The sequence below is a fragment of the Nicotiana sylvestris genome, chromosome 1 (genome assembly GCF_000393655.2).
Source record: "Nicotiana sylvestris chromosome 1, ASM39365v2, whole genome shotgun sequence".
In the NCBI taxonomy this organism is placed as follows: domain Eukaryota; kingdom Viridiplantae; phylum Streptophyta; class Magnoliopsida; order Solanales; family Solanaceae; genus Nicotiana; species Nicotiana sylvestris.
In genome coordinates, this window is record NC_091057.1 from 113847422 (window position 1) to 113861869 (window position 14448).

The following is a 14448-nucleotide window of genomic DNA, read 5'->3' on the forward strand; positions in this document are numbered from 1 at the left end:
GATACCATGAAAAGCCTAGATTTGTAGCGAAATTGAAGAAGATTATGCTAGGGCTTGAGAGAAAAAGAGAGCATCGAGATAATCTGATATCTTCTTTGTATCGTCCAAAACTACAAAGAAGGTTCCAAATATTATCTTTATACAATGGGCAAAATTGGAAAAACACAGCTATCTTAATTATGGGCTAGACCTGGTCCTAATCTCCTATGGGCTAGGCCCAATACACATAAATAATCCAAAGATAAAAATAGATCTGCTGCACGGCCTCATGTGACACCAATAATTCCTAAATTTCTAGGTGATTTACAAGACCTTTAAATGTTCGCCATTGAAAACAATAGTTTCAGTGGGTTCATTCCTTCTTCTTTCTCAAACATGAAGAATTTCGGATTCTTGAATCTGAGGTACAACAATCTGGAAGGAAATATTCCTATAGGAATAGCCACTCTTCAGAATTTGAAATGGTTGAGTTGTGGATTCAATAAGCTGAATGGCCCTGATATGCTCGCCATATTCAACATCTCGATATTGGAATATTTGGATCGCAGAAATGCTGGTTTAATTAGTGATCTTCCATTTGATTTGTGTCATCACCTTCCAAGATTGCAAAGGCTTGGACTTAACTTCAACATGTTAAGTGGAGAGATACCAAGAAGTATCTCAGAATGCTCGGAACTTCAAGTCCTATTGCTGTTGCAAAATAACCTGATTGGAGCACCTCCAAGAGAACTTGGGAAATTACAGCTGCTGCAAATCTTAGCTCTTGGGTTTAACAAGTTACAAGGTAATGTATATATATATATTGTTGAAGATGTAAAATTGTCCCACATCGGTTGGGAAGTAGAGTTGGGGGGGGATTTTCCCCTATAAAAGAAGGACTAATGTTTAGGATTTAAATACACCTCTCATTTGCCTTCTTATCTTCTTAAGGCATTTGTATCTTCTCTCTTTAGTATAATTTCACTTGTATTTTTGGAGTGGAATAAAATATTGGTTGTGTCCGAGGAGTAGGCAAAATTGGTCGAACCTCGTAAATTTTGGTGTTCCTTTTATCGTTGCTTTAATGTCTTATTTATTATTTGGTGGCTGTCATAATTTTTGGTATAGTAGTTGTGACTTATTCACACTATATACATTTGGCTTTCGCAACAATTGGTATCAAAGCCAAGGTACTGTCTAAGTATGCTCTGTGGTTGCAGCATAGTCTGATCTTCCACATCAGAAAAGATTTATCTTGGTAACTGAGTCAAGGTTCTGTCTGAGTATGCTATGTGGTTGCAGCTTAGTCTGATCTTCTACATCAGAAAGGAAATAATCTTGATTTGTGTCGTCAGCTATTAAATAATATTTGTGTCAAATATGGGAGATAATAAACAAGAAGAATCTACATCAAGTGTCAACAATACGTCATCATTGACATCTTCGCTTATGACAATAATTGTGTCAAATGCGAAATTTGTGGTAGAAATTTTTGATTGGTCCGGGCATTTTGGGATGTGGCAAGGCGAGGTTCTAGATGTCCTTTTTTAACAAGGGTTAGATCTTGCCATTGAAGAAAAGAGACCAGATGTTATTGGAGAAGAAGATTGGAAAATTATCAACCGTGTTGCTTGTGGTACCATTCGATCCTACCTTGCTAGAGAGCAGAAATATCCATACACAAAGGAAACTTCTGCAAGTAAATTATGAAAAGCATTGGAGGATAAATTTTTGAAGAAAAACAGTCAAAATAAATTGTACATGAAGAAGAGACTGTTTCACTTCACCTATGTTTCTGGTACCACGATGAATGAACATATCACCAGTTTCAATAAGTTGGTCACAGATTTGCAAAATATGGATACAACTTATGATGATGGTGACTTGGCCTTGATGTTGTTGGCGTCACTTCCTGATGAGTACGAGCACCTTGAAACTACTCTACTCCATGGAAATGACGAAGTTTCTCTCAGAGAAGTTTGTTCGGCTTTGTACAGCTATGAACAAAGAAAGCGAGAAAAACAGAAGGGCGGAGAAGGAGAAGCACTATTTGTGAGGGGTCATCCTCAAAATCAAACGAGGACAAAGAAGGGAAGATCCAAGTCAAGATCCAGACCCAGCAAAGATGAATGTGCCTTTTGTCGAGAAAAAGGGCACTGGAAGAAAGACTGTCCGAAGTTGAAGAATAAGGCCAAACATAACAATGGAAAGGCCATTATGGATTCAAATGTAGCTGATTGTGATGATTCAGACTTCTCATTAGTTACAACAGAGTCATCAACATCATCAGACATATGGTTGATGGACTCGGCTTGTAGCTATCATATGTGTCCCAACAGGGACTGGTTCGTGGATTTTCAAAAGGGAAAATATGGAGTCATCCACACAGCAGACAACAACCCTCTTACCTCATATGGAATTGGTTCAATACGATTAAGGAACCATGATGGAATCAGAACATTAACAGATGTTCAATATGTACCGGATTTGAAGAAGAATCTCATCTCTGTAGGAGCCCTCGAATCAAAAGGGTTCAAAATCATTGCAGAAAATGGAGTGATGAGAGTATGCTCCGGTGCACTAGTGGAATGAAGGCTAATCGGAAGAATAATAATATGTACCGCTATCGTGGCAGTACAGTTATTGGGACAACGACAGTGACATCCAGTGACAACAAAGAGGCAGAAGCAACCAAGCTATGGCACATGCGCTTGGGACATGCTGGAGGAAAATTCTTGAAAACTCTATGAGATCAATGATTGTTAAAAGGAGTAAAGGCTTGCAACTTGGAGTTTTGTGAGCATTGTGTCAAAGGGAAACAGACAAGGGTTAACTTTTGGTACAACAATCCATAATACTAAAGGCAATTTGGATTATGTACACTCTGATGTTTGGGGTCCTTCCAAAACACCTTCATTGGGTGGGAAGAACTATTTTGTAACCTTTGTTAATGATTTTTTCCGAAGAGTGTGGGTGTATACAATGAAGAGCAAAGATGAAGTGTTGGGAATTTTTCTCAAATGGAAGACGATAGTGGAGAATCAAACAGGTAAGAGGATTAAGTGTATTCGCACAGACAATGGAGGTGAATACAAAAATGATCATTTCAATAAGGTCTGTGAAAATGATGGCATCGTCCGACACTTCACTGTCAGACATACACCACAACAGAATGGAGTGGCAGAACGTATGAACCGGACCTTGCTGGAGAAGGTACGGTGTATGTTGTCCAATGCTGGCTTAGGCAAAATTTTTGGGCTGAGGCAGTTACATATGCATGCCACCTCATTAATCGCTTACCATCTGCTGTTGTTGATGGCAAGACACCATTTAAAAAATGGTATGGAAAGCCTGTTGTAGATTATGACTCTTTGCACGTGTTTGGCTCAACTGCATATTATCATGTGACAGAGTCAAAATTGGATCCAAGGGCAAAGAAGGCTATTTTTATGGGAATTACTTCTGGAGTCAAAGGATATCGCTTATGGTGTCCTATGACAAAGAAAGTAATATTCAGCAGGGATGTTACCTTTGATGAATCTGCTATGGTAAATAAGGTAACAGAAGATACCAAACAAAATGAAGGTGCTTCTAAGCAGGTGGAGTTTGAGGGAAAATTTATTTTTCCTACACAAGAAGCAGAGGAGGAAACAAATGAAGATTACCCTCTGGAAGGAGAGCCAGTAGAGGAGATTCCAACTCAGGAACCTCAACAACAACTTGAATCAATAGCAACCAGCAGGCCAAAAAGAACAATAACGAAACCTGTTCGTCTCATAGAGACGGTTGCTTGTGCAACCTCAATTGTAGCTGATGATGTTCCTACCACTTATAAAGACGCTGTCCAAAGTTCAGAAGAAGATAAGTGGAGGATTGCCATGAATGATGAAATACAGTCCCTTCATCAGAATCATACATGGAGATTGGCCAATCTCCCGAAGGGAAAGAAAGCAATTGGGTGTGGGTATTTGCAAAGAAGGAAGGATTTCCTAACCAAGTAGGTGTTCGCTACAAAGCAAGATTGGTGGCCAAAGGATATGCTCAAAAGGAGGGAATTGATTACAATGAAGTGTTTTCTCCAGTTGTAAAACATTCCTCCATTAGAATTATGTTGGCTTTGGTAGCACAATTGGATTTGGAACTAGTTCAGATGGATGTAAAAACTGCGTTTTTACATGGAAACTTGGAGGAGAAAATCTACATGACTCAGCCAGAAGGATTCAAAGTAGTTGGAAAAGAAAATATGGTGTGCAAACTTGAAAAATCGTTGTACGGATTGAAACAATCTTCTAGATAATGGTACAAGCGATTTGACAAGTTTATGTTGCGGCAAGGGTACAAGAGAAGCAAATACGACCATTGTGTGTATTTGCACAAGCTTAAAGATGGTTCCTTTGTATATCTTCTCCTATATGTTGATGATATGTTGATAGCTTCCAAGAATTCGGAAGAAATTGATAAGTTAAAGATTCAACTGAAGAAGGAGTTCGAGATGAAGGATTTGGGTGAGGCAAAGAAAATTCTTGGCATGGAGATAATAAGAGATAGAAGTTCAAAGAAACTCTGTTTATCTCAGAAAGAATATTTGAAAAGAGTACTACAACGTTTTGGCATAAATAAAAAGACTAAGCCAGTTAGTACTCCACTTGCTCCCCATTTTAAGCTAAGTACTACTATGTCGCCAAAGAATGAAGCTGAATGAGAGTATATGTCTGTAAGTACGTGATTTTTGCCCTATGTGAGAATTACTCCCAAAAATTCAAAATAAAACAATTTTCCTTTTGTGTGCATTTTTGAGAATTTCGTGGCATTTTTGGATAATTATTTGTATTTGTCCGTGCATGTTTATTTGTTAAATTAATAAAAATACAAAAATATCGCATTTGCATTTAGGATTTAATTTTACAATTAGAAGTAATTAAGTTTGTTTTACAAGAATGAAAATTACAAAAATATGCATCGTTTGCATTTTTAGCATTCAATGTCAAATTGTGCAATTTTTTTTTAATTGATGTTTAATTATGTATGATAATTGTTGCTAGGAATTAATTAGTATTTTTGATAAGTTAATTTAGTTTATAACTTAATTTAGAATTTTAGTTTTATTAATTAGAAAGTAAAAGAAAAGAGAGTAAAAAATATAAAGAAAATCGGAATTGGGCCTCTTCTTCAATTTTGAACCTAGGCCCAAAACACCTCTACCCAACCCAAAACCCCTTAACCCAAGCTCAACCGCCCCCCCATCAGACCACACGACCCCCCCTCACTCTTTCTCTCATTTTTGTTTCATTTTCTACTCACTACCTAAAAACCCTAAAGACACCCCATCTCTTTCTCCTAGCCGCCGGACCCATGCACCCCCCTCTCTTCATCTTCTTCGTTCACCCCCCCACGAAACCCCACAGACCTCCCCTTCTCCGCTCACCACTATCCAGCCCCCTCCCCGTCTATTTTTCTTTTCCGTCGTCGGACCACCCAAGCCAACCTACTATCACGCCGGACAGACCCTCAACCAGCAGCGGTGACCGTGGTCCGCCATTGACGAGCAGCAGCGCTGCTGCGTCGACCAGTCACGCTGCCTCGTCGTCCACCACCAGCAGCTTCATCTCATCGTCGAGGTTGTCCACCAGCAACAACGTTAACCATCGTCGAGGTCGTCCACCAGTAGCAACTTCGTCGACCAACCACGAACAGCCATCGACGACCAACTCCCCATGGCTGCTGCTCCTTTTTCTTCTTCGTCCCCAGCTCAACCATGAACGACCACCCAACGTCCATACTCAGCTGCTGTCTCGTCGTTCTTCAGGTTCAATCCATCGAGGTCGTCGTTTGTCATTCTGAGTTCGTCGAGGTTAAAAAGAGAAGGTGGGTTTTTTTTCGTTGAGTCGAGATCCGGTACGTCGAGGTTGTTGTCCGAGTTTCTGTTCCGTTGCGGTCATTTCCAGTTAGTTGGTTTAAGTTTCATTTCTGACCGTATTTTGTTTGATATTCTCGGATCTAAAATCAGTATATGTTTGATTCTTTTCTTGTTCGTTGTTTATCATTTCTTGATTATTTCTTCTGTTTGTTTTATGTTCTTGTTTAGTTTTAATATAGAAATGTTTAGTTTAATCATGTTGTTAGATTTAATTTAAAGTTCAATTGATTATTGAGTTTAGTGATTTGAATCTACTTATTTGTTATGTTCAATTTATTACTGTTATTGAATCTGAAAGTATGTTTGTTGTTAAAAAATATTGTTCAGTCAAAATGATTTCAGTTGTCTCTTTATTGTTCATCATATGGTTTGGTTCCCTGAATCCTGAGTCTTTGTTATGATATTTGACATAATCTGAGTTTCTAACTTAAATTTGTTGATGAAATTTGATTAAGAATTGGTTATAACTGCTGTACTTTGGTTAATTGATTAGGTGAATTGTAATTTCAGTAGTTTTAGGGGCATTTTTGGGATTTTAAATGAGTCTTAAAAATAATTAATTTGAGTGCTCCGTCTACTAGGTACTAATAATATTAAATTAATACATTTTTTAATGCGTAGTGGGGGACAAGACATAATGGTGGGAATTAATATATTTTTAATACGCAGTGGGGGACAAGACATAATGGTGGGTATTAATACATTGTTTAAAATAGTGAGGGACAAAGCATGCGGTAGTGGGGAATAATGGAATTAAATAAAGAAAAGATATGTGTTAGTGGGAACTAATATATTTGTTTAATATAGTGGGGGACAAAACATTAAATAGTGGGAAGTTAAAGGGGGATGGGTAGAAGATGGTGGGATTTAATTTAATTGCTTCAAGTTTTGCTATAAATAAGGGAGCTGAACACAAGTTAGGGAAAAAAAAAGACGGATTTTGAGAGAGAGAGGAGAAGACTGAAAATTAAAAGAGAAAAGCTGAGGAAATTGAAAAAATAACTATTGTTTTCATTGCCTGGTTTAGGATCTGAAATAGCTAGAATTTTCTTCCTTTTACTTCTGCTATATACTTGGAGAAGTATAAAACTGCTGGTTATTTTTTGTTGCACTGCCGTTGTAACTTCTGAATGCTACTGCTGCTGTTGGTTACTACTGATACCTCATTTTTCTGCTTCCTTCTTTTATTTCCAGGTACATTTTTTCTACCCACTGTAAAACCTTCTGTGATATGGGAATCTGAAGCATGTCGGCCATTTAATCTCATTAGAAGAGTTTAATTCTGTCTTTATTTCAAGTTTTAGTTTGAACAGTTTGCATTTGAATGTTGGTCAGTGATAATGCTTCTAGAGGCTGAGTTTGGTTTAAAATAGATATGGGATTCGATTTTGGTCGAATATTCTGTAATCTAAAACCAGCATTGTGTGAATGGACATGGTCATAATGTTAAAATCTGTTTAAAAAGTCAGGACAACATGTTTGCTTAGTTAGGTCAGTAATGGAGTTCTGTATATAATTTTTGATAGTCATTTGCTCAATTAGATATTGAATGATCAAATATCACTAGATATGGTAGTTTCTGCGTAGGAGCAACGTGATTAGTTGCGTTGTTGCGAAATTGAAATGGCTAAATTCCATTCCCTTTTGTTAATCATTGAAATTGGAATATAATCCTGCTTTCATAATCAAACCATTATTAGGTTTGATTCGTTTGGCTTTTAAGTTTGAATGGAAATCTGAAGCATGTTGAATTACGATCCTCCAGTTCTACTGCAATGGGTTTGTCGTAATTTCGAAATTTGGTTGATATATGTTTGTTTAAGTTATTTTGATGGCTATTCTCTTTTAAGGGTTTTAGATATAAACTAGTAATCATTTTAAGCCAGCAATAATCGACGTATTTGGATTGTTCTCTTGGTACGTAAAAATTGAATAAATACAATTTGCCTCCTCTGTATTCATTTAATCATTTGCTAATATTCATAATTTTGCTACAATATCATGTAGCGTCTATCTTTAATTGGAAAATAAGCTGTTTGAAAAATGTGAATTTCGTTAAATTGAATTCCCTTTGCTTTACTAATCGATAGGCTGCTTTGTTAGCGTTTACTTTAGTTAGGTCATTTGTTAATCTTAGGAAGATACAAAATTGGATTGAGATTAAAATAAATATGATCTATTGGTTCGAGCCATTTCGTGTAGGCATTGGTAAGGCAATCAAGTCATAAAGCTAGCATATTTTTCCCATTTAGCAAAAATAGTCACTCATGAACATCCTTAGTTCGTTTTGGCTGAGTAAAATAACTCGAGGTGTGTCATGCTGAATAATATCCCAAAACTCATGGCCCCCCATTTAATTAGTTTTAACTCTTTAGAAATTGAGATTTGCCATTTTGTTGAATAATCTATGGCCCTCAGATAATTAATACTAACTCTTTTATAATCGTGATGCGCCGCGCCAAATAAAAATGACAAATGCGTGGCCCTCATATAATTATTTCTTTCAAAAAATACTTAAAATTTGAAGCATGCCATTTAGCTAATTTTCAGGGCCCTCGCAAAGTTAATAATGCGTTAGTTGCTTTAGGCACGTTTAATATACTGTCATGGTTGTGGACACGTTCGCGTGACATGATTACAATTCTAAAGACAATTCGGAGTATGCGTTCGCGCAACTTCTGGCAAGTCTTCTCAATAAAAATGGGTTTTCGAAGGTTATTAAATTAATTTAGCTCATATAGTCCGAGGCACGCCACCTACCATTTAATCATACAAAAAATGACAAATATTCATAGTTTGTTTTAAGCACGCACAACTTTGGCCAAATTTATTTTTATAATAAAAATGTTATTATGTATACGTACGCGTGACATGATTCCTTACATAAAAAAAAGTAAAAATAAAACGAATATAAGTACGCGTAATTCGTTTCAAGACAATTCTATAATTACAAATAATCAAGTTAAAGTGGTGATAAAAGTTAAAAATACGCAATAAGTTTAAAATGTATTAAAAGTCAGATTAATAAGCCGAATATGACAGTTGAGGGACCATGCTAGAACCACGGAACTCGGGAATGCCTAACTCCTTCTCCCGGGTTAACAGAATTCCTTATTCGGATTTCTGGTGCGCAGACTGTTAAACAGAGTCATTCTTCTCCTTGATTCGAGATTCAACCGGTGACTTGGGACACCACAAATCTCCCAAGTGGCGACTCTGAACCTTCAAATAAAATACCGTTTCGATTGTCCTTTAATTGGCAAAACTCTCTTTACGCCCCTTAGCGGGGGTGCAGCGGAAAAAGGAGGTGTGACAATGTCAAATGTACCATACACAAATGCTGTTGGTAGCTTGATGTATGCAATGGTTTGTACGAGACCTGACATTTCATAAGCTGTTGGAGTTATTAGCAGATATATGCATAATCCAGGAAAGGAGCATTGACAAGCTGTGAAGTGGATTCTACGGTATATTCATAATACTGTAGATGTTGGGTTAGTTTTTGAGCAGGAATGCAATCAGTATGTAATTGGATATTGTGACTCAGGTTTTGCGGGTGATCTGGACAAACGAAGATCAACTACTGGTTATGTGTTTACTTTTCCAAAGGCATCAGTTAGTTGGAAGTCTACTTTGCAGTCAACAGTTGCTTTGTCTACAACAGAAGCAGAGTACATGGCTATTACAGAGGCTGTAAAGGAGGCAATTTGGCTTCAAGGATTGCTAAAGGAGCTTGGTGTTGAACAAAAAAGTATCACATTTTTTTGTGATAGTCAAAGTGCTATTCAATTAGCAAAGAACCAAGTTTATCATGCAAGGACGAAGCATATTGATGTTCGGTATCATTTTGTACGAGAAATCATTGAAGAAAGTGGAGTCACGGTGAAGAAAATTCATACTACAGAGAATCCTGCTGATATGCTGACAAAAGTGGTGACTACGATCAAGTTTCAACATTGTTTGGATTTGATCAACATTGTTGAACACTGAAGATTGAAGATGAAGACACAACCAAAATTTGTTATTGAGAGAGAATTGAAGATGTGAAATTTTGCCAAGGTGGAGATTTGTTGAAGATGTCAAATTGTCCCACATCGGTTGGGAAGTAGAGTTGGGGGGGATTTTCCCCTATAAAAGAAGGCGTAATGTTTAGGATTTAAATACACCTCTCATTTGCCTTCTTATCTTCTTATGACATTTGTATCTTCTCTCTTTAGTATTATTTCACTTGTATTTTTGGAGTGGAATTAAATATTGGTTGTGTCCGAGGAGTAGGCAAAATTGGCCGAACCTCGTAAATTTTGGTGTTCCTTTTATTGTTGCTTTATTGTCTTATTTATTATTTGGTGGCTGTCATAATTTTTGGTATAGTAGTTGTGACTTATTCACACTATATACATTTGGCTTCCGCAACATATATATATATACACACACACATACATACCAATTATCCCCGGAAATAACTCAACTTGTAGCATTGAGTACAGCGGCAACTCTAGTCTTATTTCGAGCTAAAATATTTCTAATCCTGCAACATTACCTAAATCAGTTCTTGTATGCCCATAGTATAAGTTCATGATTTGTTTTTAATCTTTCTGCTTAACAATTTGACAAGCACAATTCCTGATGAGATTGGTCATCTTTATAACTTGAAGCAATTGGGAATGGAAAAAAATAAATTAACGGGCTCAATTCCTTTAACCTTATTCAATATTTCATCACTTCAAGTTTTATCAATGTGGGACAACAAGCTTGAAGGACCTCTAACAAGACAGGTCGAAAATTTGACTATGCTTAACATACTTGATCTGGGAGTCAATAACCTGACAGGTATTGAATAATATTTAATCTGACAAGATAATAGAATTCTAGTTCTTCAAATACTTCTATTGATAATAATCTTACTGAATTTTGCAGGTGCATTTCCAGATGAGATCGGTAACCTTCAATAGTTGTTGAACCTTAATTTGGATTTCAATAGCTTTAGTGGGTCGATACCTGTTAGTATCTTCAATATGTCAAGTCTTGTATCTATTTCACTCACAGAGAACCACATTTCAGGTAATCTTCCCTCTACTATAGGGCGTGGATTACCCAATCTTGAATGAATTTTTCTAGGTGCAAACAACAAAAATGGCTTTTTACCTAGTTCTATCTCAAATTTGTCTAAACTTACCATTCTCGAACTCAGTGCAAATAAACTCACAGGTTCAGTTCCTGACTCTCTAGGAAACTTAAGACATTGAAATTCTCAACTTGTAAGGCAACTCCTTTACTAGTGAATCTTCACCACTGAGCTTTATTACTCCTTTGGCCACTTGTATACACTTAAGAGAATTGATATTGTCTCTCAATCCCCTAAATCCAATGCTTCCTAAGTCCATTGGCAATCTTTCTTCTCTTTAAATATTTGAGGCAGATGGATGTAACATTAGGGGCCATGTTCCCATTGAAATAGGAAATTTGAGAAATTTATCTTATTTGAAGCTGGAAGACAATGACTTGACTAGCATTTTCCTAAGACAATAAGTTCTTTGAAAAAGCTATAACAGTTTTTACTTGGAGCAAACAGAATAAGTGGTCCTTTCCCAAATGGTTTGTGCAAGCTATCCAACTTGGGTTTGTTAAATCTTTCACAAAATCAAATGCAAGAAAATATTCCTAGTTTCTTGGGGAATGTGACTTTCCTAAGGGAGGTTTATCTTGATTCCAACAACTTCACCAATGGCATACCTTCAAGTCTGTGGAACCTCAAAGACATCTTGAAGCTAAACTTATCTTCTAATATCTTCAATGGCTCTTTACCACTTGAAGTTGGAAACCTCAAGGCTGCAATAATTCTGGATCTTTCCTGGAACCAAATCTCAAGCAACATTCCTAAAACAATAGGAAGTCTACAGAAACTGGCTCAACTATCTTTGGCCCATAACAGGATTGAAGGATCAATTCCTGAGACATTTGGAGAACTGATAAATTTGGAAGCATCGGATCTTTCATATAATAATATGTCCAGTGTTATTCCAAAGTCATTAGAGGCACTTAAGCAACTGGACTCCTTTAATGTCTCATTCAATAGGTTACACGGGGAAATTCCGAATGGAGGACCTTTTGCTGATCTCCCTTATCAGTCTTTCGTGTCAAACGAAGGATTATGTGGTAACCCTAAAATGCATGTCCAGGATTGTTATGGTAAATCAAAGAAAAGAATAGTGATATTTATCGTCATTGTCTCTTCTGTTATTGCTTTAGTAGGCCTTGCTTCAGTAATAGTTTTTGTGTTGATGAGACGTCACGATAAAACAATCAAAGCTGATGATGAGTGGTTGCCAGATGTAGCACAACAAAGATTTTCCTATTATGATCTTCAAAGAGCAACTCAGGACTTTAACGGAAATAACTTGCTAGGTAGTAGAAGTTTGGTTCTGTTTCCAAAGGAGCATTAACAGATGAGATGATAGTAGCTGTTAAAGTTTTCAATGTGCATATGGAAGGTACATTTTAAACCTTTGATAGAGAATGTGAAATTTTGCGGAATCTTGTCACATAAATCTCACCAAGATCATTAGCAGCTGTTGTAAGTTGGATTTTAAAGCATTGGTACTTGAGTACATGCCCAATTAGAGCTTAGACAAGTTTCTATATTCTCGAGATTATCCTTTAAAACATAAAGCAAAGATTGAATATCATGGTTGATGTTGCATCTGCTTTGGAATATCTCCATCATGGTTACCCGATACCTATTATTCACTATGATCTGAATCCTAGTAACATCTTACTTGATAAAGACATGGTGGGACACCTGAGTGACTTTGGCATTGCAAATCTCTTAACAAAAGAAGAATAAATTGCTTATACTACAACCTTTGCCACAATTGATTACATTGCCCCAGATGAGTTTTTTATTTAAGGTGTAACAAGATTTTTGATTAACACATTATAAGTTAATTATTGACATTTACTTTTCATTTTCAGAGTATGGAGTGGAAGTCCTTATATACAAGAGGCCTGATGTTTATAGTTATGGTACCATGTTGCTCGAAACTTTTACAAAGAAAAAACCTAATGATGAAATGTTCACGGGAGATTTGAATTTGAGAAGTTGTGTGCATTGTTTGTTGGGATAAAATAATAATCTCGCCAAGGAATAATATCCACGACAAATAATAATAACACAAGAGAATAACAAAGATACCAAATCTTTTAACGGGGTAAAATACAATATCCGAACGGAATAATATTTTCACTATAATATTACAACTTAGTATTGTTAAGAGACTACTACAACTTCGAAAGAAATAACACTCTTTATTTTAAACACCTCACTACAATATTACTTACTCTCACTAATTATCTCATAGACTACAATCTGGATTACTCTCTCTATGCTCTATTGCGCTCTGATTTTGGTGTATTTGAAATGAAGAATGAAAGCTTCTATTTATAGGAAAAGTTTCCAGATTTAGCTTTCTAAAATCATATTTACATCTTTCCAAATCAGATTTGTCTTTTGCAAAATCTGATTTGCAAATTGCACGTTTAAGCCAACTGTTGTCTTCTTTTTCTTTTTCTTTTATTTCTTTTTTATTTAAATGAGTCCCACAAATCTCTCCCTTAATTTTGATTTTTCTTCTTCATTCCAAGTCTTGATCTCAATCTCTGGAAGTCATCAAACTTGATAGGCTTCGTAATAATATCAACAACTTGATCATGAGACTTCACATATTTGAGCTCGACTTTCTTCTTGGCAATGCATTCTCTGATGAAGTGATACCTTGTATCAATATGCTTGCTTCGATCATGATATACTGGATTCTTCGCGAGTGCCTGTGCGGATTTGTTGTCAATACAAATCTCTGTAGCTTCAATTTGTGGTAAATTGAGCTCCTTCAATAATCTTCTCAGCCAAATAGCATGACAGGTACAGGATGTTGCTGCTATATATTCAGCTTCACAAGTCGAGAGAGTAACAATTGGTTGTTTTTTTGAACTCCAAGAAATAACAGAATCACCCAAGAAAAATACAAAATCAATTGTACTTTTTCTATCATCAATATCTTTGGCATAATCACTATTACAAAATCCCATAAGGTTGAAATCACTAGAAGAAGAATAAATAGCCCAAAGTCAATCATACCTTTTAGGTAGCAAAGAATTCTTCTAGCAACTTTCAAATGAGTGGAGGTTGGAGCTTCCATGAAGTGGCTTACTACTCCAACTACAAAGAGTATATCTGGCCTAGTACAAGTCAAGTACCTCAAACTTCCCACAAGACTTTTGAAAAATGTGGGATCCACTTTTTCTCCTTAATCAAACTTGGACAATTTTGTCCCACTCTCCATCAGTGTGTTCACGGGGTTGCAATCGAGCATGTTAAACTTCTTCAATATCTCTTTTATATAGCTTTCTTGAGAGATAAAAATTCCATCCTCCATCTGCTTCACTTCTAGGCCAAAGTAGTATGACATGAGCCTTACGTCTGTCATCTCGAACTCACGAGACATATCTTTCTTAAGAGCTTCAAACAAACTTGGGTCATTACCCGTGAAAATAAG

General features: G+C 36.4%; 1 protein-coding gene across 1 annotated transcript; it reads left to right on the plus strand.

Annotated features, from left to right (window-relative positions):
• The first annotated feature begins 318 nt into the window (after nt 1–318).
• On the plus strand, nt 319–12339 carry LOC104242406 (LRR receptor-like serine/threonine-protein kinase GSO2). The gene is made up of 7 exons (XM_070151939.1): nt 319–784; nt 9192–9262; nt 9407–9567; nt 10512–10726; nt 10814–10834; nt 10878–10957; nt 11449–12339. The coding sequence occupies exons 1-7, from the start codon at nt 319–321 to the stop codon at nt 12337–12339; spliced, it is 1905 nt and encodes a 634-aa protein (XP_070008040.1).
• Nucleotides 12340–14448: the final 2109 nt, after the last annotated feature.

What these genes read in the sequence shown, in the direction of transcription:
- LOC104242406 (XM_070151939.1), top strand. Translation starts at nt 319, where the DNA reads ATGTTCGCCATTGAAAACAATAGTTTCAGTGGGTTCATTCCTTCTTCT. An exon ending in TGGGTTTAACAAGTTACAAG is followed by an intron (nt 785 to 9,191) that starts GTAATGTATATA and finishes GCGGGGGTGCAG; the next exon opens with CGGAAAAAGGAGGTGTGACA. An exon ending in GTAGCTTGATGTATGCAATG is followed by an intron (nt 9,263 to 9,406) that starts GTTTGTACGAGA and finishes GTTTTTGAGCAG; the next exon opens with GAATGCAATCAGTATGTAAT.